General features: G+C 49.7%; 1 protein-coding gene across 3 annotated transcripts in view; it reads right to left on the bottom strand.

The window, feature by feature from the left end:
- Positions 1-242: 242 nt before the first annotated feature.
- Nipal3 (NIPA like domain containing 3) overlaps positions 243-25,324 on the bottom strand; it is a 39,858-nt gene continuing 14,776 nt past the window's right edge. For all 3 annotated transcript variants that reach the window (XM_038335174.1, XM_038335176.1, XM_038335175.1), the window contains 8 exons: positions 21,973-22,032; positions 19,993-20,138; positions 15,496-15,592; positions 13,355-13,490; positions 11,729-11,817; positions 10,707-10,770; positions 8,657-8,751; positions 243-4,048 (listed from right to left, as the gene is read on the bottom strand). In XM_038335174.1, the coding sequence (XP_038191102.1) occupies positions 3,849-4,048; positions 8,657-8,751; positions 10,707-10,770; positions 11,729-11,817; positions 13,355-13,490; positions 15,496-15,592; positions 19,993-20,138; positions 21,973-22,032 (887 nt within the window). In that variant the 3' untranslated portion in view covers positions 243-3,848. The remainder of the gene's footprint in view (positions 4,049-8,656; positions 8,752-10,706; positions 10,771-11,728; positions 11,818-13,354; positions 13,491-15,495; positions 15,593-19,992; positions 20,139-21,972; positions 22,033-25,324) is intronic.

Genomic DNA, 25,324 nt, shown 5'->3' with positions numbered 1-25,324 from the left:
CCACATACATGGTGGAAGGAGAGAACTGGCCCCCAAAAGTCCTCTGGATTCCACATGTGGGGCACACACACACACACACACACACACACACTCACACAATATAAAACCTTAGTTCCTCAGTCACACTAGCCATGTTTAGAGTGCTTGGTAATCACGTGTGGATGACTAGGCAGAACTGACATGGAACATTCTACTAGGCGGCTGCTGAAGTATTAGCTGAACACAAGACTCAAGCTCCAAGGTACTCCTTGGAAATTTAATTAAATACCGCTTTATAATGTTATCTGCACACAGAACACACATTCTTTGTGAACTAACACATGCTGTATTAGTTTTGATGTTAACAAAATATAAGCATCTATAGACTATATTCTAGAGTGACTTCATTTATATGGTGCCTTCAGTGTCAGTTAGGGCTGGGTCACATTTGAAATTTGCAAGACTGCAGGGGTGGGCAGGGCCCAGTCCTTCTCTGATGGCCATTAGAACAGTACCCTCAAGTTGGCTGGGTCCACCAGAAAGGCTCTCTTCCCACCCAGCACTCAGTTGCACACTGATGCCCCAAGCCCTGGTGCTGAAAGTGAGGGTGTCATCAGGCGGCAGTGTGGGGCCAGGGCTCCCCTCTTCTCAAGCAGCAGTCCACACGAACATTTATTCTAATGTCTATTCAGGGACCCAGAACCCCAGCCTGAAGAACAGAGAGCCAGAGTGGGGATGAGAGAGGAAGACAAGAGAACAAACCAAGTTGAGCCCACAGTTGGTGACCTGTTGGAGGTGCCTCGGGGTTGGGAGAGAGGCAGCAGTGTGACATTTAATGTTGCCAGCAGAGTTCAGATGGGAGCTGGACAAGGTAGTACACAGCCATAATCCCAGCACTCCTGAGGCTGAAGCGGGAGGATTGAGAGTTCAAGACCAGCCTGGGCTACATATTGAATGCCTATCTTCAGGGTGAGGGTAGGAAAGAATGGGAGTGGGTAGGTGCTGTTAGAGCCAGGAGTGAAACCAGTCAGGGCTGTGGGTAGGAAGTAGGCAGCCCTGTAGTCAGCTGACTATCTGATGACACCTAGGGGCAAAGCAAGGCTTCAAGGGCAGGGTGGGAACTCTGGAAACAGGTCTCCCACGGCCCTGCCCCATCTCCACTCAGGAGCTCAAAGGCCTTTCTGCTCAGCTCTCAAGGTTCAACTTGTAAGATGATGGCCACTGTCCCCAGCCTAGAAGCCATCGAGCTACCGAGGACCGGGAAGCAGTTCCTGGGTGGCGCTGCCTACCTCTTCTACATTTGCCTGCGGTTCTAGTGTACCTGTATCTCAGGTTGGCCAGGGCTAAACAGCTCACAGAAGAGGGAAGGAAGGGGCAGGGGGAGGCTGGGCACACATGCCATGCCCAAATGATGGGTGCCACCTGGGTTTGCCATGCTCACCTCCCTGCTCGCCTGCTTCCTGATCCTTGTCAGCTTCAGACCTCCCACCCCTTCGCACCCCAGAACAGGCACTATCAGAACAGAAACAAGATCTGATTTTAACTCTGTTCTTAGGTACCTGGGGCCTGACCCCCAAGGGTGACTTACTACTCCATCTTCTGCCCCTGCTTCCCTCTCAATCCCAGCCCAGAACAGGGTTTCCTTTCCAGTAGGTGCTGGCCCTGCTACCCTCTTCCTCACGAATCTTCTGTGGCTCCTGCACTCTCTAGAACACATGCCTCTGACAGCTAGTCAAGCCTCGCTAGGAGTCTGCCTTCACCGCTCATCTTGTTTTGAGACAGGGTCTCACAGGCTAACCCAGGTTAGCTTAGAATGTGTGGCAAATCCTCCTGGAGGAAAGAAAAAGCCTCCCAAGTGCCGGGACCACAAGTGTGAAACCATCCATGACCTCCATTGCTCGTCTTCTTTCTTGACATGGTTTCTTGAGACATGGTTTCTCGGTGTAGCCCTGGCTGTCCTGGAACTGTAGACCAGGCTGGCCTCAAGCTTAGAGATCTGCCTGCCTCTGCCTCCCGAGTGCTGGGATTAAAGGTGTGCAGCACCACGCCGGGCCTCATTGCTTGTCTTTTGAGGCTCTTTGACAACCCTGGCTCCAATCTCTGAATTTCCCTTCCCTTGAGAGCTCTCTAGTTTTAGCTACACTTGCATGAAAATCACCTCCACTTCTTAACACCCTTTGAGTTTTGGGACCAGCCTCACGAAGGTGTCTGTGACTCTATCCTTCTCTGTGGCACAGCCTGCCCTGGAGGGCAGAGCTCCGTGCGTGTAGTTCTGTGAGCTAAACACTGGTAAAAAGCCCTCCAGTGTGGCTGAGCCGCAGAGCCTCTGCTCTGCTGCCGTCTCTACCTCAGGCACGGAAGCCACAATACAGACGTGGTCAAGGGGAAATACAGACGTGGTTATGGACTCCATGCCAGACGGCAGCGTTCTGACTGTTTGGGCGTGAAGAGCTGTGGCGAGGATGGCTTATCAACACTGACCTATTAACACTGTCACCTTAGAGCGGGGTTTACTGGGTAGAGACTGCCCTAGGTCCTCTGGGGCCAACCAGCTTGCCTGCAGAACCCAGAGAGGGTAAGAAAACTGGAGGTGTGAACCTTCTGGCAGGGCTGTGTAGACACCCTCTGGATTTAGTGGCCCATGAGGAGGCTTCTGAGGGAGTATGCTTTCTGGGTTCTGCGATTCAAGGTCTCCTGTGATGCCCACTAATAATGCAGACTCTTGGGTCCCACTCCAGGTCCCCTGAGTCGGGTCACTAGAGCTGGAGTGAGAAACCGGCATTTTAAACAAACCCCTATGGGATTCTGATGCCCTTAAAAGCCTGCAAGCCTCTGCCTGCCACTCTCAAATATGCACACTTGTCCGGGAATGGGGGTGGAGGTGGGGATCTAACCATGAAATAGACAAGAAGAAAGCTGCAGACCTGCGTGTGTGAAACGCCTGCTCAGCCTGGACCCAGCTCAGGGCCGGAGTCCCAGGTGCTCCAATGATGGGAAACAGGAGGTGAAGCTTAGCTAGTTAGCGGTCTAAAAGGAAAGGAAGGGGAGGAGATGAGGGTGGATCTGTGTGAGGGCTCCAGGAGCCAGGTGTGCTAGAAAGAGAGTAGTCTGTCCTACTCGGGCCTCGGCACATCCTGGGAAGCTGGCAGGAAAGTCACCGGGTCAGAAAAGTCACCAGGAACCTCTCTCACTAGTTTGAAACAGAGAGGGTTGAAAGCCCCCCACCCTTGCCTTACTCCTGTCCCCCTCACCCTCTGTTCGCTCGACTTCTTTGGAGGGAGGAAACAATGAAATAATTTCCACAGGACTTGAACCAAGCCGGTTTTCAGAGCAGGCCCAGCAGGAACTCACCAGCAGGTCTTCGCAGAAAGAAGGCCCATGCACACCACCAAGGTGCAGACGACGGCTTGTTCCACTCAGGGCTGGCCTTGCTGGGCTCAGCAAAAGGGACACCAATATAGTCACAGACTCATGAGTGCGCCAGGTAGAACTGCAGCATGCGTGTTGGGTAAAGGAAGACCGACTGTGGAGGTCTCCAGCCTTTCGCTGGGTGTGTAAAGAGGGGGCTGACTCTGTCTTGCCTTCGCTCTAGGGAAATGTGTGCTAGGCTGCAATCATTACCTAAGCTCACTCAACCCCCCAACTGGGCTAGCCTGCCATACAGCCCACCTGGCGTGCTCCCCGACTACTTGAAATGTCTTCCAAGGCCAAGGACATTGAATGGCTTCCTTGCCAGAGACAAGGGCCTCCCAAGATCATCTCAGAGAGTTCTTGGTTTAAAACCAGGATACTTGAAAGGCAGGTTGGACAAAAGGGCGGAACCATGGGGGGGCAGGGCTGTGGGCAGTTATGCCCCCAAGGGAGGCAGATCACTCCTTGTTGGTGTGCTCCAGGACACGGTAGGGAACCCCAGGGGTGCTTTTGGAGCTATGCTCCTCCTGCATGACGGGCAGTGTGGCCGGGGTGTAGATCTCAGAAATGTTGTCATTGTTTTCCAAGGCCCCGTAGGAGAAAGAAGCTTTGAGGTCAGGCTGGACCGTCGTTCCTTTTGCATGCATGTCCGGCATACCTGTAATGACATCCACGGCCCCAGTCATCACGCGGGAAGGGAGGCTGAACTTTCCGCGCTCCCCTCACAGACCCCTCCCCCCCACCCCAGAGCTCAGGAGCAGATCAAGTGCAGTCCTGATTCCCCAGACGTTTTAGAGTTAAGAGGAACGCTCCTGTTTACACAGCAGGAAGGAAGGAAGGTGTTGGCGTCCTGAGTGGCAGGTGGACAGGACAGGACACCGTGCCCCGGATGTGGTAGATGCCACTTTGCTGTTGAATCAACTCAGGGATCCAGGAAGCTTATTTAGCATTGAGGAAATAGGGCGACTTTCACACCCTGGAGACCCAGCAACGAGAGTAGTATTGTGATGACTGGAGGGAGTGTTTGACCTTTGACCTTATATTCCATATCTCTAGGTAGGGCGAAGTATGATTTCCATTACATTTATGGGAAACAAAGACCCAGTGTTGTTGTTGTTGTGTTATTACTGTTTTGAGAGACAGGGTTTTTCTTTATAACCCTGGCTGACCTGGAACTTTCTAAGCATATCACGCTGGCCTTGAATTAACTGCCTCTGCCTCCCAGATGCTCGGGTTAGAGGCATGCACCTCCAATGCCTGGCTTAAAGAACTTAATCTTCAATTCCTGTGACCTTTACCTACAATCCCTCCAGGAGATCACGTGGGAGCCATCTCATTCCCTAACTAAATGCCAAGTGTCTCTTGTGAAAGGATGGGAACAGCTGGTCTCTCACTGCCTGGTACACCCTCTGCACTGGGCTAACACTACACGGCTGGAGACCAACATCAACAGTAATGCCTGTGGCTGAGGTGTGCTGGCATTTAGAAGGTAACATATGCTGTTTCAAACGTTCACCCAATTTTGTCTCATCTGATCCGTAAGGCCATGGAGAAGGAACAGAGAGCTGCAAGCAACTTACCTGAGAGCCACAGCTGCCGCAAGGCAGTGGCAGGGTTTAACATAAGGTTGTTTAAACTCAAAAGCCTATGCTCTTAACCGGAGTGGTATGGGGTCGCCCTACAGACTGAATGTAATCCCTAAATAACCTTAGGACAGAGAGAAACTAGTACCCTCACATCCTGGATAAAACAGGTTCCAGGAGGCAGAGCAGCATGCTCAAGGTCATCCAGCCAAAGAACAGATGGAACCCAGCCTGGGGGCCTGAAGCTTTAACATCAGCTGGAGAAGACCTCTAGCCTCCACGTGATGCAGATGACCAGTTTAAGAGTCTGGTCTGTGCTGGGACTGCGGCTCCATCAGCAGAGGGCATGCCTGCTTGCCCAGCACACACAAAGCTTTGGTTTGGATCCCAGGCACCACATAAAATCAGGCATGATGGCACATACCTGTAATCCTAGCATTCAGAAGGCAGAAGCAGGAGGTTCAGAAGTTCAAAGTAATCCTCTGTCATATAGAGTCCACAGCCAACGTTTAAATAAAAGTTTATGGTTTGGGGCTCTGGGAGTAGCAGGGCAGGTGAAGGTGTCTAGTACTCAGGGGAGAGTTAGTTTACTGAGCACTGCATAGCTTTGCATTTTGTCAGTGCCTCCAGGCCTATGCCACCAGTCCACAAGAGTGTGATGGGTATAGGTTTGCATCGTAGAACATGGAGTGGTAGGGGTACCTACTAGGGGTCTTAGGTTTGGGTTGGGGAGCCTGAGGAAGGCTCAGGATTTGACACTGTTAGGAAATGGATACTTCTGTCCTTGGAGACTTGATTGATTCTCTTTTAGAAGACTGGACAAGGCTCAGGCTGTGGTATAAATCAGCATTAACTAGCACGCAAGCCAGACTAGAAACAGCACTTCTGCTTTTTGTGGTTTGGACAGTGGCCATACTTGGTCTATGTTCAGACATGGTAACAGTGTTTCTGTCCATGTAGACACCCATCCAGACGAGCATGGCTCGACTGCTGAGGCTCTGAGGAGAGGTTTCTAGTGGGCCAAGGACCACAGAGCCCGTGGAGGCTGCCTTGATCCTGACAGCCAGGGCTTCTGTTCTCTTTATCCACCTAAGAAAGCCTCTCCAACTGTGATGTATCCTGAAGTCCTGGAATCTAAAAACATCAAACCAGACAGTCAAAGGCCAGATCCCATGGCCAGAGAAAGTAAGTGGAGAAATGGCTCTGTTGATGACCACGCGAGTCATATGCTGAAATCCTGTGTGTGCCTGTCCGTGCATGTGGAGGCTGGAGGTTGATGCTGAGTATATTCCTTGATTACTCTCTGCTTTAGATTGTCTTGAGCCACGGTCTATCACTGACCCTTGAGCACACTGATTAGTTATACTGCCCCTGCCAGCACTAGGACTCTAGATGCACGCTGCTGGGCCAGGCTTTTACGCATGTGGGTACTGGGGATCTATCCATGGGGCCGCACACTTGCAGAGCAAGCATTTATGCACTGAGCCATCTACCCAACCCCAAAACTTCAAAGTTTTTAAAGAAAAATGGAAGCAAAGGCAAAGTTAGTCAGGCATCTACTACATCCCAGGCACTGTGCCCACAGCCTTGACACATGCACCCCAAAACCCAGAGATAAGGGGTCCCCGTTTATGAGTGAGGATGAGAGGCCTCGACACGTCTTATGGGGGGAAGGTGGCAGAGTTTGAATCTGAATCGAGCCATGTGAACTCTATGTGTCCAGTAGGATTGTCTCAACTGCGATAGGACAGGGTCTTCGATCTTCAGTGCCTCATTTCCTACTGAGGTCATGAGGTACAAGAGCCACACCCACAAACTGGTCATAGAATCCTGGTTTCTAGGATCAGCCGGTGTTACCCCCCCCACTTCCCATCAGAGAAGTGTACGTATGCACACAGGAACATGTGTATGGACAGACACACAGTTTATAAACGCACAGACACACGGGAACATACACATACTCGCACACAGAGTTGACACCTCACCTATCTGGGATTCAGCTATCCAGCGCCCTCATCTATCCGGAACACAGCCGAGAGACAAGGAAGTAAGCAGAAGAGGCATCTGAGCAGCCAGGTTCGACGTTAACACAGTCCACGCACTGATAGCCCGAGCCCTGAACTGCCAGGAGAAACCTCAGGGCCCCACTCAGCCACTCTGCGTTTATCCACACGTGGCTGAGTCAGGCCAAATGAAAAGGCTGACATGGGGTTCTCTATTCCTACTCAGGTAGGCTGGCCACAGCAAGCAGGGCAGATGGCAGCTTAGCAGAGCAAGATAAAACAAACAAACAAACAAACAAACCAGTAAGCGGATGCAACTGGGGCCACTCGACCCGGGAGCACATCAATCAGTCCTGAGAACACACTTGGGTCAAGGCATCAAAACCTAAAAGCTGAGTCATGCTGCTAAGTAGCCCAGGTTGGTCTTGAACTCATGATCCTCCTGCCTCGGCCTCCCAAATGCTGGGATTATAGGTGCATACCGTTACGAGTGTTTAAGAACTGCTCTGGATGAGGGACTATTTTATGTGGCTGACATATGTGTTCATACTTTGTTTATAGATTCCGTGACTGGAGGATGAGTTGATTATGTTGTGAAAAAGTAGAAGAAAATGCAGGCATGGCCTGGTGCCCAGCCTACCTGTCATATTGCACCTCTATGTAAGAAGCATGGCACACCATGCTCCTAAAGTCAAAAGACTGAATTCTGAAGTAGCGTGAGTAGCCAGTAGCTGGCCGGGAGATGAGTCTGAACAACTTCTTTAATGAGCTTTTTCCTGTATAGAGACCCTGGTGGTGTGGGTGCTCACTGTCCGGTCCGCGGTTATGTGCTAAGCAATCATAGCAGTCTACACACACACTAAAGCAGATGCTGTTCCCTGAAACCGTCTCCGGAGTGGTTTAGCTCTGTGCCCTTTATGGACCCACGGGCACTGCTGTCTTGTCAGGGGATACCCAGTAATGGCAGCAGAGGAAGTCCCATCTTATATATTTAAAATAAAGATGACTTTCTGAGTGGTCATGTTAGTGGTCATTAGTAGCCTAAAGAATTTATATCAGCTAACTTAACCCAGGCTAATCCAGTCTTATCTGTCCCACTCAGTTTTCCTAGCTCACTACAGTCCCCTCATACCTCCCTAACACCTTGTGTGTGGCCGATTGCTAAGTGGTTCTAGCCACGGCTAAACACCATTTGAGCTTCGGTTCCCAGTGTGAGCCCTCAGTTCCCTGGAAAGTACCATGGGGCAGGATTGAGGTTATAGTGTTGGATTTGTTCATGTTAATTTTCTTTGTTGCTGACCTCTCTCTCTCTCTCTCTCTCTCTCTCTCTCTCTCTCTCTCTCTCTCTCTCTCTCTCTCTGTGCAGGCTCAGGGCCTGGTGCTGATTGGAGCGACACTTGATGTTAAGTTGGGGTTTTCTTTCTAAGACCCTGTGACGGACCTGGAAACTGGCAAGGGGTTCTCAAGGCCAACTGAGGCGCCTCAGCCATCAGCTCCTCATTTGAAAGAAGAGATTGAAAGCGATACAAACCAACAAAAAACAGGGCTAGAACTCACACCACAGCACACCTGTCCTGCACTGCGCTTCCTACACCAAGTAGCAGTCAGTCTACATCACCCTACAAGAGCAGCCAGCAGGGCACGGGGTGGGGGGAAGAGGAAGGGGAGGGGCCTCGTTACCTGGCATGGCGTCCATGGAAATATAGGGCTCGAATGGAATGGCCTTCTTCCTGTTTCGCGTGATTAAGAACACACCCAGGAAGGCGATGAGGCATCTGAAGACCAGAGAGGAAGAGGAGAAATGAGACCAGGAGCAACCACTAGGAGGGGACTCGAAGGCAAGTGGCTAAGGGCCAGCTAAAGAGAGTGGAGACCTTAGAGCCTGCAACCAGCAAGAGACACTGTGCATATTAACAGCCTGGGGGCCGGACAGGGGACAGGGGCCACACAACCAGAGTCTCCACAAACTGGATTCTATAGTGATATTTTATTTCTGCTTTGATAAATAAAGTTTGCCTAAAGATCAGAAGGGCAAAGCTAAGCCACTAGATAGAGATCAGGCAGTGGTGGCACACACATTTATTCCCAGGATTTGGGAGACAGAGGCAGAGGGATCTCTGTGAGTTCAAGGCCACCCTGGGCTACACAAGATCAATGCAGAAACAAATCCAGGCCGTGGTGCTTCATACCTTGAATCCCAGCACCAGAGGGAATATAAAATGGGAGGACACAGAGGCTTAGTCTGCTTAGTCTGCGGTCGCCCAGCCTTGGTAGGGGTAAACCTTCTCTAGTGGCTTAGCTATTTTGCTTTTCTGGTTTTCGGTTTAGCCCCAATATCTGTCTCTGGGATTTTATTATTTGTGCTACAGGATTCAGAGTTGTCTCGAGTCTTCTGGGGAAATCTGTAGCGTGTGGCTCATCCACAGTCAGTGTTCTCAAAAGCATGCCCTTTAAAAAGCTGTATTTTTTTAAACTAAAAAATTTGCTTTTATTTTATTTTATTTTTTGGTTTTTCAAGGCAGCCTTGGCTATCCTGGAACTTACTTGTAGATGAGGTTGGCCTCAAACTTGCCTGTCTCCCTAGGGTTGGGGTGCTGGGATTAAAGGCGTGCGTCACTACCACCCAGCTCTAAAAAATTTCTTGATGATTTGAATACAGTTGGTATAAAAGTCTAGCAAAATGACAATGAATATACTAGAAAGTCCCTGTGTCTCCTCTCTCTCTCTCTCTCTCTCTCTCTCTCTCTCTCTCTCTCTCTCTCTCTCTCTCTCTCATGCAATGTGTATGCATGCGCGCGCGCGCGCGCACGCACACACACACAGAGTACATTGCTCTGGCTGGGCTGGAACTTGCTATGTAGATCAGGGTGACCTGAACTCACGGATTTACCTGTTTCTGCTCCACCCGCCACCCCAGAGCTGGGACTAAGGGTGTGCACCATCCCACTCGGTTTTTCTTTTCTCTCAGTGCATGGAAAGAAGCAGATCCTCAAAATCAAGGTGCGGTTTACAGGCAGTGATGCAGAGATCGCAAGAAGAAAGATGGACAGTCTCTATTCACGTGTGTGTATGTTCACCTCCCAGGTCAAGATCGAAAGACTTCTATCCCCCTAGAGCAGGGGTTCTCAACCTTTGTGGGGACCTCCAACCATAAAGTTATTTTCATTGCTACTTCATACTGTAATGCTGCTAGTGTTATGACTCATAATGTAACTATATGGTATGCTGGAGATCTGATACGTGACCCCTGTAAAAGGGTCATTCAACCCCCATAGGGGTTGTGACCAACAGGTTGAGAACTACTGCTCTAGATGATTCAAAGCAGCTGTGGGTAACCCTGAACTGATCCTCCAGCCTCCATCTTCTGAGCGCTGGAATTAGAAGTGAGTGCCACACTGCCTGGTTTCATTCATTGCTGGGGATGGAACCTAGGGTTTTAAGCACGCTAGGCAGGAACTGTACCAAATAAGCCCCTGGCCAGCTTCCCGGAACGACCTCGGTGCCTCTTCTCTTCATGCCCCACCTAACCCAGAGTCTCTACTATCTGCTTCTCATCCCACGAGTTACATTTATCAGAAATGACAAGAGGAGAGAAAGCTGCAGGCCTTTGGGGGAGCCAGCTGCTCACTTTTGGAGCCAGCACCCTCCGGCTAGCAACTCTCTCAACTCTGGGACCATGGCTGAAGCAATGGGTCAGGGGCAAGTCCTGGCTAGACAGAGTGGGACTCACCCCAGGGCAAACATGCAGATGTGCAGCGCTTCCTCCCCGAGGAAGTCCAGGTAGAAGATTGCACCTGCGGGCAGCAAGGAAGAGAAGAGATCTCGATCATTTCCAGACCTGCCCTGTGCTCACCCTGGGTAGCCTCTGGCTATTTGCTCTTTCCTTGCAGGGTACCAAAGTGACCAAAAACACTAGAACTAACTCCTTTGGAGGTGACTGTCTTAGGAGGCTCTTTATACCTCCATCTTCAAACAAACAAACTTTTGAGATAATATTAAACTGCTCCAAATAGTAAAGTTCCGTACACACTTCCTCTAATCTCATCCCTATCATTAGTCACAGGTCACAATAATTGATAATTGATAATTTCCTGCCTCAGCTTTCCAAGTTCTAGAATTACAGGCTCTAGCCACCATACCCTGGTTTGTTTGTTCCTTCATCTCCTCCTGCCCCCACCTTTTTTTTTTTTGACAGACTCTCATGTAGCCCAGGCTGGCCTCAAGCTCCTTAGGTAGTCAAGGAAGACATTGAACTTCTCATTCTCCTTCTTCTACCTCCCAAGTGCTGGGTGAGGTAAGGTGTGAGGTAAGGTAAGGTAAGGTGTGCATAGCCAGACCTGGTTAATGCAGCATGAAGGATAGAACCAGGGTTCTGTTCACACTAGGTCAGCACTCTACCAATAGAACGACATCCTAGCCCTGACGACCTAAACTGTTGAAGAAGCCCTGCTCAGGAACCACAGCAGGAGGAACGGGGGATGTGTGGATCATACATATTGCAGTTCTAGAGAGGAAGTGTTATTAGACGTGTAAAACCAAGGCTTGGAAGGTAGGTGGTTATTCCCTGAGCCACATGGTCGGCATAATGTCTGTCGGAATACAAGCCTTCATCTCCAAATCTAGTGCCCTCCACAAAAAACACAGGCAGATCCAGAAAGCAGAATCAGCTGAGAGGTAGGCCCCACCCCCACCCAGGGACATTGTCCCTCTGCTTAGGCAGGACACAGAAACCCAATCAAGGGCAACTCTCACCGGCTGTGATGGCTGCCGTGGTGGACAGGATGTAGCCAACGCTGGCGATCAAGGAGGAGTCATAGATCTGAGAGGCTTGACTCAGAAACCTGCAACACACAGGGACTTGGGTCAGTGGGCTAAGGAGGTAAGAGTGGAACTTGGGGTACAAGGCAAGGCATGGGGAGGGTTTCTAGCTCTACAAGAACGGACTCTCTCTGTTATAGGGTGCTGGGTATCTCAAGACTTGAGGTCTGAGCTTGGCCCACAGACTGAAGCCCTTCTGCGGCATGCCTCTGACTGTGTGACTCTGGCCATGGTCACACCCTTTCCCTCACCCCTGTTCCCCACCTCACTGAACAGAGCTTCTCCTGGGTCCACACACATCCCAGGACGGTCTCACGGGACTTGTCACAGCCAGCCCAATGTCGTGATTTTTTTTTAAAATACTAGAAACATGTTAGTGGTTACTGCAATGAACGGGAGAAAGAAAGGGAAAGTCAGCTCCTAATTTGTCTGTGGCAGACACCACCTTCATGTGGGGACTGAGCCTCTGTCCGATTCCCTGTTGACATCCCAGTCAGCACTGCACAGCTGCCCGTAGGAACACTAGCCGCTAAGCTAACTGTCTGTGCACAGGCTGTATCCCTGGGAGCTATGAGGGGGACTATGGCTCTGTGTGTTGGGGGACTGTCCTGACTGGAGGACCATACTTTCACTAAGAGGTGGCAGGAGTCCCTGGTTGCCTGTGTGACCCTGTTCTCTCAGCACTGAACCTGTGTACTTGGCAAAGGTTCCCCTTGGGAGGGCTATAATAGTGTTGAGGGGCTAAAAGTCCTGACAGTGACAAATGGTAGCAGTGACAAAACTCTTGGTGTGTGTGGACGCCAAGCGGGGGACCCGTGGGTCTCAGCTGCAGAGGGTGAAGCTGAACCCCAGAGCAGCCTTGTGGGACTTGGAGGAGCAGATGCAGAGAGGCTCAGACTGGGAACCTGATGCTTAAGTTCAGCCCTCAATCTGTCACATCCTAGCTTTAATCTCCCTCTGCCTCCCAACACAATACCATCTCCAGCCCCGCCCCCCCAGGGTGCTGTGAGCACAGGCTAGACCTAGGAACCTGACCTTCAGGCTGGCTCAGCCTCACCCGCCATTTTGAATCCTTCTGACTGACTGACTCGGGTTGTCACCTATAATATTCACGGGGTGCCACTCCCTTCTAGTCCTCTGGCGGGAAGGGCTCTAGGACTCAGAGGGGGCAGGACTGAAGCCTGCTCTCAGGATCGCAAAGCTTCACGTCACCCATACTCAGAGGTAGAAACGAGCGTGCACTCTTTTCTCTGTGAGGACCTGGGGTCGAGTTCTTGAGGACAGGAAATGACAACTCTGTTTCTCCAAGGAGACAAGCAAGGCTTCTTCTCAAGTTCTCATAGGGCAGATGACAGGCTGCTTCTTAAACTTTGAGCACTTGGGACAGGCAGGGATGCGTGTGTGTGTGTGCATGTGTGTGTGTGTGTGTTTGGATTCCACTCTCTGCTCCATGAGTTTATCTCCACCCTGATGCTAAACTGGCTCCCTGTATGCTCTGGCTGCCCTACAACTTCAGAACCAAACGGAACCAGGCCCCAGAGTGGAGGAAATGCAACGCACGTGGCCTGATAGACGGCAGTGGCCACCATGCACACGAACATCACGTAGAAGATCGGGTAGTCCAGCTGCAAGTTGCCTTGGATGGACAGCACCAGCATCCCCGACACAGCCTTGACCGTCACCACCGTCATGGAACCTGCGGAGAGCAAGCAAGGTCCTGAAAGGACTTGGGGACAGAGGTGGGAGGTTCACGGAGCTCCTGTGGCAAGAAGACACCATTGGCTAGGTCTACTTTGCCCAGGACTCCCTTAGCTGGGCTGACAAATCAAATGGAGGGATGTGAAGTGTCCACAGCTCTTTCCAAATATCACGTCACTGTATCCTAATCGGCAGCAAGTTCAGATCTCTGCCCCAGACGACATGACAGTGGGCGGGAAATGGCTCTCTGAACAGACGCAAACTTCCTCCTGAGCACCGACTTCATGGTAATCCCAGAATAATAGGTGAGGAAAGAACTCAGGAATCGGAGCTTCATAATGCCCAGTCACGTGTATTTGCCAAATTGGAGGTAGAAAAAGCGACCGGGGTACGGGACAAAGGAAGCCACAGTCCCAACTGAACTGCATTACTTCCCCTCTGTCAACTGTCTCAGTAGCGTTCTCCTGCCAGCAATCCAGCCCATGGTGCCTTCTGGGCCCCTCAGCCACCGCACTGGTCTGCAGGCATGGGAAGCCACTGAAGTCAGGCTTGTGTCACCATACTGTCCACGCTACCAAACAGCAGATGGGCCATGAACGACGGGATGTTGATGACTTAGGTATTAACCACCACAAACAACGTCACAAAGGGACAGGAGACTGCTTATGCTGCAACTTGGGTACACCCTAAGAACGTTATGTTCAAACGAGCCAGTTACAGAAAGGCCTCATAGGGCACCTGTAATCCTAGCACTCAGGAGGCTGAGGCAGGAGGATCAAGAGCTCAAGGCTAGCTGTCTAAAAAAGAAGATTTTTTTTTCCTAAGCTGAAGATGTTGCTTAGTCGAGAGAGGGTTTGTCTAGTACACGCAAAGCCCTGGGCTCCGTCCCCAGCACCGCCTAAACAGGGCGGGATGCAATCCCAGCACTCAGGAGGTGCCAGCAGGAGAATGAGATGTTCAAGGTGGCAACACAGGGATCTCAAGGTCAGCCTGTGCTACCGGGGACCCAGTCTCAATACAAACAAATGAAGAGCCACGTTAGGATATAATTCCAGTTACATAAGATGTTCACAGAGATGCATTTATACACAAAAGGGAGGTTAAGTGGTTGCTTGGGGCTGGGGAGAAAAGGAATGGGAGTCACAAGTACTGAGTACAGGGTTTATTTTGGGGGTGTTCTGCAATTATATTGTGGTTGTGTGAGTCTCTGACTATAGGAAACCCCACTCAAGGCTTCCCTTGAGCAGAAGAACCGCGTGGCATATGAATTCTATCTCAATAAAGCTGTTTTTAAAAGTAGATCAGAATAATGCCAGCTTGTGTTTAGTGACAGACATCTGCATGGTTTGGGGGGCTCGTCACCAAGGTGGGATGGGGGGAATAACATGTGGGTACATCTGCCCATATCAGTTAACCTTCCTTCCAACACTGGGGTATTTTCCTTGTCCATTTTGGAGTATTGTGTAGAGGAGACACCAGACAGCCAGCCCTTTCTCCTGCTCTGATGGACACTGAGTGACAAGCAGCATCTTTGCCTCAGCCTGAAGGCCATCTCTGGCCTCAGCACCTATCCCTTGAAAGGAAGGAAAACCTGTCTATTCTGGCTCCATACCTGCCCTCTGTCCATACAGCCCTTTGAGGATACTGCTGGACAGCTCTGAGGTGACCTCTGACTTCACCTAGCTTACCCTCCTTCCATTCCTTCTCCTGACGAGTCACTGCCCACACTCAGGTGGCTGTGGTCCATGTGTTTGCTCACTTTCCTCTTGTTGAAGACGGTCCTCTCTGAATCTCCACTGGGCCTTTAGTCTGGGCACTTGGAAAACTTGAGACTTGAGCCAGAGTGTGAGAAATGTTAGAAGCCACCTAGGTCAGCCGGGCCCTGCTCCCTGTGGCCACCTCTAGCATGACCGCCTTGAACTGGCCTCAGGTAGCTTCTGTATGCAGAGCCTTGAGCAGGGTTACCGGGGGTGACAAAGCCCCATCACCCAGAAACTGCTTACCAAGCAAGGCCACCAGGAGGAGAATCACAATGATGCTGTTGGCATTCTTCTCCTTGTAGAAGTACAACAGCAGGCAGAACAGGACGATTGCCACCAGCTGCGGAGGACATCAGTGGTCACCAGGCAAGTAGTCAGGAATTCAGTGTGTGTCCCTGTCCTGACTGAGCCCCAGCCTATGTGTAGTGGATCAGAGAAAAAGGAAGGCAACTGTTGGGCCCAGCGGCCGTAGGAGGAGCTGAGAGTACAGGGCCGGCTCAGGCTGCACAGTGAGTTCAAGGCCGGCCTGGGAACTTAGGTCCTATCTCAAAATATGAAAAGTGAAAAGCAGCTGGTGCAGATGTCAGAGCACTTTCCAGGGACATCCAGGCCCGGGGTTCAATATTCAGTTCAGAAAAAAAAAAAAAAACAGGGGCTGGAGAGATGGCTCAGAGGTTAAGAGCATTGCCTGCTCTTCCAAAGGTCCTGAATTCAATTCCCAGCAACCGCATGGTGGCTCACAACCATCTGTAGTGAGATCTGGTGCCCCCTACTGGTATTCAGACATACACACAGACAGAATATTGTATACATAATAAATAATAAATAAATGATTAAAAAAAAACCCAACCCAAAGGAAAAAGACAACAACAAAAAAAGCAAATGCTACTCCCAAGTGAGACACATATACTTGGGGAACCATTTGGTCAAATAACAGGAGCATGCTCTGTGTCACTAGGCCTCAGCTGGGCGCAACTTCCAGAGAAAGAGGAAGGCAGCTGCTGCTGAGTGTGGTGGCCCAGGTCTGAAATCCTGGCACTTGGGAGGCAGAGGTGGGAGGATTTTGAGTTATCGGTTAACCTGGGCTATGTGGTGAGACTATGTCTCGAAATATAAAAGAGGAAGCTGAGTGGAGTTTGGGAGTCATAGGCTGTAGTTGTGTCTGTCTCTAAATTGCTTGCGTGACCCTAGGCAAGTCTAAACATCTCCAAATTCCTGATGCCCCTGCAGCAAAGTAGGGATGCCACCACTCACAGGGCAACAGTCAGCACTATGCTGGCTGAACGCTGCCCACAGGCCAGACGCCACTCCCAGCATGGCCGTCGCGTTCAGCTCCTTACACCAACACCGTATTGTGAAGTGGGGACCATTACAACCCTTGTAGCTGATGGCAGAGGCAGGATTTGAACCTGGGCAACCTAAGGATCCATATCCTTTCCCAATAGACCACACTGTCTGGGGCTGGAGGCCTAGAGTCCTGCATGGAAAAGCAACTTCAGCAACAGAAACTCCCTAGTAGCTAATTCTAAGGTTGCATTGTAAGACTGTTTCTTGGCCACCATCAGCCACCAGTCCTTTCTACTCCTTAAAGGCCTCAGTGAGTGACGGTATGTCCCGTAAAATGAAGCCAGTCCGTTGCTAGGAAAACTGTGACAATGGCTCAGCTTCCCTTGCCAGCCCCAAACCCATACTAAAATCTGTTCCTTCCCAAAACTAATGCGGGAACATCAACAGACATTTTAAAGTGAGACTTCAAGATGTCCTTGTAATTGGAGGCCATTAACTCACGCTCTTCCACGTCCGCTGTGACCCGCGTTCCATCTGGTGAGTGTCTTACCTACTTGTTGCCAGTCTGGAAGCGAGTCCTGTGTTTTAGGAAGAAATCATGCACCCTCCACGAGGTTACTGGTGGGTACCCCATCACATATATGCAGACTGACTCAGTAACACTCCTGAGGCTGTGGGGAGGGCACCCCAGTTTTCAGCTATTGCCTGACTCTGTGACTCACCAGTGAAGGTGAGGCCAGCACCTGGTTGGTGTTAAACCCTAAGATGGCCGTGCCATGTGTGGGTGTCTCGGGAAAGACCAGGAGTTGCGAGCCAAGCTCAGTTGACCTTCCATACCTACAATGCCCAGCATGTAGGAAACCCCCTAGAGACGTATTCTTTGAGTTTGATTTAATCCCTTCAGCGGGTGGCACTGCCACACTGTCGGGCCTGGTGAACCCACCCAGCCCTTCAAAGAGCATCTTCCATACTCTGGGCGACTGCTTTGCAGCCTCATGCTGCTCCCTGACAAGCCTATCTAGTCACTTTTGCTATTTCGCAGAGAAAGGAATGAGACTTGCCGCACAGCACACACACGCTGTGTGAGCACCAGGGCTGTTCTCCATTTAGTGTGTTTGTGTATCTGAAGGGGAGCTAGCACTGACGGGTGGGGGGGGGGCACTGGGCTCTGTTCCCTGGGGGCTCTGTTCCCTGGCTTCCCATCAGCTGTGTGATACAGGGAAAAACAGCATTCTTAAATTGTTTAATTCTGAACTTTAAAAAAAAGCTGTTTAATTTTAATTAACTATTTTTTTTTTTTTTGAGACAGGGTCTCCAAGTCCAAGCTGGCCTTAAATTGGTGATGCAGCAGAGGAGGGCTTTGAACTCCTGATCCTCCTCCTACTGCCATCTCCCAAGTGCTGGAATTACAGGTATGTGCCACCACACCCAGTCTATGTGGTGCTGGGGATAAAGCCCAAGGCTTCGTGTATGGTAGGGAAGAACTCTGCCAACTGAGCCATATATATTATATATAATTATTAAATTATAACATTTATATTACACATATAAACATATTATTATATATTTATATTATATTATATATATTTATTTTTTATTTTTTTGATTTTTCAAGACAGGTTAACAGTATAACAGTCCTGGCTGTCCTGGTACTTGCTCTGTAGACCAGGATGGTCTTGAACTCACAGAGATCTGCCTGTCTCTGCCTCCCAAGTGCTGGGATTAAAGGCATGAGCCACTACTGCTTGACCTGGCATTTATCTATATTTTTAACTCCCTCTTTTATTATAAAAACTTTTTTCAACTTACTTTTTATTTATTCTTTGTGTCTTTCACTATATGCCTCCCAAACCCACCCATTCCCCCCCAAAAAATTAAAATTTAAGAGAAAAAAAAAAGAACAAGGGGAACATTTTGCCATTGAAGCTGCAGCATGACACAGTGAGTCACATATTTCTACATACGGGATTTTTACATACGGGTGTTCATCACAAAGAATCATTGGTCTGGATCGAGGCCCTGGTCTCTGCTACGCTATTGACGCTGGGACCACACTGGGACTCCTCCAGGACATCCTGTTGTTGCCCTGTGTTGTGGAGATCCTGCAGTCCTGGTCTGCAGGATCACCCCCTGCTACCCCCCTTTCCCCCACACCACACACCATGCTCCAGCAGATCACAGATGCCGTGGATGCTGGGGTGGATCAACACATAACCCTGGTTCTGGGCCTGGGTGGTTGCAGGGTTAGTCAGCTCTCCCTTGTCCTCACCCCCAGGGTGAGCTCTCCAGCACTGCCCTAGTTAGGTGCCCCCCTTGCAGCGGTAAGCAAGGTGTGGAGTTGGTTTTTTCCTACGCTCAGGGTTGGATGTCCCACACATACCCTCAAGGCCAGCTTTACTGTGTCGCCCGGGTGTAACATGGGGCCACTCTCCCAAGTGCTACAGCTGATGAGGGGGAGGGACAGCTCTCCTGCTCTCATGACCTCATGGCCAGCTCTTCCATCTGCCTCAGGCATTGAAGGGAATTGATGGGCAATGCGGGGACATCGCCTCCCCACCATGCCACCACGTGACAGATGAGTAATGGGACAGTCTCCCATGCTCACAACATTGTCATAAAATCTTTAAAAGCTAGACCCACTGGCACGGGCCTGTCATTTCAGCTACATGGAAAGATGAAGCAGGAGGATCAAGACCCTAAGGCCAGCCTGGGCTACACAGAGAGTTCAAGGGTAGCCTGGGCAAGTTAGTGAGCTCCTGGTTCAAAATTTAAGAAGTAAAAAAGAGAGCCAGGTGTGTAGTTCAGTGAGGAAACTTTCCTAGCATATGTGAAGCCCTAGGTTTCATCTCTAGTGCCACAAAAAATAAATATAAAATTAGATACATGATGTTAAAATTTTGGACACAGAGGGGGCTGGAGAGATGGCTCAGAGGTTCAGAGCACTGGCTGCTCTTCTAGAGGTCCTGAGTTCAATTCCCGGCAACCACATGGTGGCTCACAGCCATCTATAATGAGATCTGGTGCCCTCTTGCCCTCTTCTGGCATGCAAGCATACATGGAAGGATTGTTGTATACACAATAAATAAATGAATAAACAAACAAACAAACAAATAAATAAATAAATAAATAAATTTGGACACAGAGAGATGAAGTGGAACTAAAATCTACATCATAATTTTATCTCCCAGTGACAACTACCCAGAATTTGTTCCACCTGTCCTTCATAGACACAGACTGTGCGTACGCCTTCACAGCCCTCTGAAGACCCAAGAACGGCGGTGACCACAGATGGATTTGGATGGTGCCCAGGACAGACATGGCCCCAGCAAGCCATGTGTATCCGGCATGTTCGACTGTGCCTCAGTGATCCCAACTGCTGGCTTTGGGGTCCGGCGCCTGGGACGTGACCCCTCTTTCAGTCTGTTAAAGCAGAAGGATGGGACCTTCACTTACCATGTACAGGAGAAAAGGCCAGCTCACCAGGTGCCTGGCAATGTTCTCGCCTGTCATTTTCTCGTGACTATTGGGTGCAAATGTCACTAGCAGGTAGGTGCCCACGATTGCCAAACCACAGCCAACAAAGGACAAGACATAGCGCCCTGTGGGGAAAAAGGGAAGATGGTCAGAGGCTCAGGGCATGAGTCAGGTGCATAGGGGGTCCTTGGCAAGTCAGGGCAGCCTTTGCCTTTGTCCTGGCTAGTTTTATCTCAACCCGACACAAGCCAGAGCCATCTGAAAATGAGGGAACCTCAATTGAGAAAATGCCTCCATAAGATCAGGCTGCAGGAAAACCTGTAGGGTGTTTTCTTAATTAGTGACTGATGGGGGAGGGTCCAGTTCATCGTTGGAGGGGCCAGCCTTGGCTGGTAGTGGTCCTGGGTTCTATAAGAAAGCAGGCTGAGCAAGCCGTGGGGAGTAAGCAACACTCCTCCATGGTCTCTGCATCAGCTCCTGCCTCTAGGTTCGTGCCCTGCCTGAATTTCTGTCCTGATTGCCTTCGATTAAAGACTGTGGGTGTGGAAGCATAAGACAAACCCTTTGCTCCCCAACTTGCTTTCAGTTGTAGAATTTCACCATAGCAACAGAAACCATAACTCAGATAGCCTGTGACAGGCATCTGGCACTACTTGTATTTTTGGTTGTTCTTTACTTCAAAAGAGCAACCTTCCTTAATTTCTTCTCGTAAGATTTACTTGTATATTTTTATGTGTATGAGTGATTTGCCTGCATGTATGTGCACTAATGAGTATCTGGTGCTTTTGTGTGTGTGTGTGGGGGGGGGTTAGAAGGCATCAGAGCTCCTGGAGCTGGAGTTACAGACAGTTGTGAGTCACCATGTGCGGCTTGGGAATTGAACCCATGTCCTCTGCAAGACCACCAAGTGCTCTTAACCACTGAGCCATCTCTCCAGGTCCCCTTAATGTGTGTGTGTGGGTGTGTGTGTGTGTGGTTTAATTTATTGTTTACTTACTTGATTTGATTAATGTTCCACAAAACTTTACAATTTTTTTATTTGATTTGTACTGACTTTGAGCACCATTGAGGGCACCGACTGCTTTGGTTCTTATAGACATGGACTTGTGTAGTTCCTTTGGTCACTCAGCATGGTGTTCGTGAGGTCTGTCTGTACCAACTGGGTTCATTCATTCTTACAGTCGAGCAGTGACCTGTGTGACAGCGACCCAAGTATCCATTGTCTGCTGCTGGGCACATGTGTTTGCTGCCTGGGGTTGCAGAGTGTGTTGCTGTGGACACTCCTGTCTGTGTGAATCTCTATTGGGTATAAAGTATGCAGTGGAACCCTGGGCCACTGGGTAGGTGATGTTTGGTTTGATGGTTACCATGACATGGCTCTCCAAAAATGCCTGTAACAATTTACACTCCCATCAGTAGTGTGGAAGGGCTGCTTGTATCCTTGCTAACACTTAATGTATTGTAGTCATTCTGGGAGTGGGCTATGTTTTGCTTTTTGGTTTTTCAGTACCAGGAGTAGAACCCAGAACCTTGTTCACTGGGTGGGCTTCCCAATGAACCACACCCCCAGCCCCTGCACTGTGGTTCTAAGGTTCTAATGTGCACTTTACAGGGAAGTCCCAAGCCTAGAATCCCTTTATGGGCAGGCTGAAGAGGAACTGAAACTCACTGTGGAATATGTGTTTAAACATTTTGAATACAGTGTAAAGATGTGACTTTGCCTTAGGAGCCTTCGATTGGTTTAATAAAGAGTTAAATGGCCAATAGTTAGGCGGGAGGGATAGGGGGGATTTCCCGGAAGAGAGAGGAAGAGGAGAAGAAATCTAGGTGCGAAAGACACCATGGAGAGGCAAATGAGTCGGACACATAGAAAGGGCCAGAGGTAAGAACCAAGTGGTAGAATGTAGATTAATAAAAATATGGGTTCATGGGGAAGGGCTGGCTCCATCAGAAACTTACTCACGAAGTCCTTAGGTTTCCATTTTTCTTTGATGAATATGATTCCAATGATGGCACTCGCTGAAAAAAAAAAAAGCCAAGGAGAGAGAAGAGGAATAAGGTTGCTGCCAGGTGGAGGGGTGCCCCCCCCCACTGATGCCCTCTGGGTGGCTCATGTGCACATGTCCCCCAGAGATCTTTAGGGTTTGGTCTGTTTCAGCCTCAGTCACTTCATCTGGGAGAGGGGACCTCCCAGAGCCTTCTGTGGGATTTCTCATAAGCCCGAGAGTCCACTGTGCACGAAGCAACTTACATGGGTGACTTCTGGACGCTCAACATTAGGGGGTGGGTGCTACAGTTAAGTCTTATTTGATAAATGGGGATCCTGAGGTTAAAAGAGGTGACGCCGATAGGAAAAGGCAGGATTTGAACTCAGGACGGTGCGGGCCAGAGCTTTTCTCCTCCTGCACCCTACCTCCCCCATGGCACCTCCCTGACTATTGCAGGGTCACAGCTTTACTTAAATTCCTGGGGCCGACCTATTGGACAAGGCTGGCAGCCACCATGAATGACTCCATTACTAGCCCAGCTCTGCTTCAGCTGGCTGTGTGGCCCCGGGTAGGTCACTCCCTGAGTGACAGTCTTCTACTCTGGGAGACGGTGTACTGGGTCTGGCTGTTGCTGTCATCTATTTGGGCGGCCACAGGTGGCTTGGATTTCGCCACGGCAGAGCAGGTACACTGACACCGTACAGCTCCACTCTGAGTGGGGGGCCCTTCTCTTGCATCTCCACCATCATTCCTATCTCCATCTCCTCTCCTCGCCTCTCCACCCCAGAATCGGTCCACAAACCCCACTGAAAACTAGTACTTCTTTGAGTTGTAGGGCAATTAAATAAGACTGTATATGCAAATTATTCCGCATACAGTAAGTGCTCATAATAAAAATGCTCATAATAAAACGATTCTTGTTATTGAGGTACTTGGAACAGCAATAGAAAATGTCTTAATAGACATGGGATGAGCTGTTAGTATGTTAAGCAGAGATCTCATAGGGTGACCTCGGAGGTTCTAAGAGCTTCTTAACCTCCAGCGGCTGACTCCCAAATCTTATGTTCATGATTTATTTGTTACGTATACAGTGTCCTGCTTGCATGTATGTCTGCACACCAGAAGAGGGCACCAGATCTCATTACAGATGGTTGTGAGACACCATGTGGGTGCTGGGAATTGAACTCAGGACCTCTGGAAGAGCAGCCAGTGCTCTTAACCTCTAAGCCATCTCTTCAGCCTGACCCCCAAATCTTGTCATAGTTCACCCTACTTATTTATTTATTATTGCACTGGGTGTCAAAACCAGGGCCTGATCCCAACCAGGCCATCATTCTGTACCCCCAGGTCTCAGCCTCTACGTTTGAAGCTGGTTTACTTACTCAAAATCAAAGACTAATATCTACAGTGTTGGTCTCTCAGTCATTTTTTCTTCACTGTGAATGAAGGTTCCAAGAGGTCATTAGAGACCCCAGCAGTGGACAAACAGAGAAAAAGATATAAATTTAACCATCGATGGGGGCTTGGCAGTGGCCTGAATGCAGGAGGCAATCCAGAAGACAACAGGGAAGACAGAGATGGCTAAAAAACTTGCCTTAACCAGAGACATTCAAACCATCTTAGAAGAAAACACTGGGAAAAGAAAAAAATACTGGTCCGACCTAGTAGCTAAGCGGCAAGCACTTGCCCAGCATGCACGAGGGCCTGGGTTTCTCTCCAACATTTAATAGAGAAGATACTGGGTGGAAAACCTCAGCACATCTTCTGCAGTCAGGTGACCAGCCCTCTGCTTCACCAAGGGGGTTCTTCTAGCAGCAATGCGGAGATCCAATCAAGTTTTCCATTTTGTTAGTTTCTTATAATTGATAGTGGCTGCCTGCAGAGCAGAGAATTCTGAGGTCCAACCTAGGCAATCATGATTGATTAACGACGTCTTTCCTGAGCCCAGGAGGGGCAGTTATCACACGTGTCACACACAGGCCCTCCCTGCGGGGAAGAGGACCTTAGAATTCAAGCAGAGGTAAGGTGCCAAGATTTGCTGTTTTCCTGAGAGCAGGGGAGAGCCACACAGAGTGGAGCTAGCAAAATGGAAGGGGACAGCCGGGCGGTGGTGGCGCACGCCTTTAATCCCAGCACTCGGGAGGCAGAGGCAGGCGGATCTCTGTGAGTTCGAGGCCAGCCTGGTCTACAAGAGCTAGTTCCAGGACAGGCTCTAAAAAAGCTGCAGAGAAACCCTGTCTCGAAAAACCAAAAAAAAAAAAAAAAAAAAAAATGGAAGGGGACATTCAAGATGAGCCCATTGTTTCAGCTCCTGGGCTGTCTCTCTTAGAATTGGATTTTATCTGTCACCTTGGGGCATTAAAGTTCTTTCATCTTTGGCCGGTTCAGGTGCTCTGATATGGAAATCACGGGAAAATGACACGTGGGAAAGGTAATGATGGCATGCGATTGGCCGGGATGACAGGGAAAGACCTGAGCACCAACAGCGTTTCTCAGAGGTGCAAGACGGTGAAGAGATGAAAGTCGTAGGCCTTGCCAGTGTGAAGACACTTGGATGAAGGCTGAACTTCTTCTGCAGTGGCCATCAAAGCCATTCTAAAGAAAATGTTCTGAATCTTAAACACGGTCTGGAGGCGGAGACCCTGGCTCGCACCCCTGCCTGCCACTGGTGTCATGCACCTCACTTCCTCTATCTGTAAAATGGGTGCTACAGTCTCCCCCCACAGAGTGCTCAGAGCTGGGCCTGTGGGTGACATAGATGGTAGATGTTCTTACCAAAGCAAAGGTGCCTCTTTTTTTTTTTTAACAGTATTTATTTTTTTTACATATATTTTAAATTAAAATACAATCCCATCACATCCCCTCTTCCGTTTCCTGCCCCCAAAGCCTTTCCGTGTCTCTTGCTTCACTCCCTCTCAGAATGAAGCCACAAGAGTGTTCTTGTTTTTGTTTTTAATATTTATTTTTGTGTGTGTGTATGGGTGTTTCCCCAGCACATAAATCAGTGTTTCACACATATGTTGTGTCTGAAGAGGACAGGAGAGGGCATTGGATCTCCTGAGACTGGAGTTGCAGTCCCATGTGGATGCTGGGAATCGAACCTGAGCACTTCTTCTGCAGGAACAGTCAACGCTCTTAACTACTGAGCCACGTCTCCAGCTGCCAAGAGTAGTGGGGGTTTATTTTTTGTTTTTTGTTTTTGTTTTTTTTGAGGCAGGGTCTCCTTACATAGCCCTGGCTGTCCAAGAACTCACTATGCAGACCAGCCTGCCTCTGCCCCCCAAATTCTGGGATTAAAGGTGTGCACCAACACGCCTGGCCCC

Source organism: Arvicola amphibius, chromosome 6 (assembly GCF_903992535.2).
Source record: "Arvicola amphibius chromosome 6, mArvAmp1.2, whole genome shotgun sequence".
NCBI classification, from domain to species: Eukaryota; Metazoa; Chordata; class Mammalia; order Rodentia; family Cricetidae; genus Arvicola; species Arvicola amphibius.
Note: the sequence above shows the minus strand (reverse complement) of the source record. Positions and strands in the feature narration are given on the sequence as shown.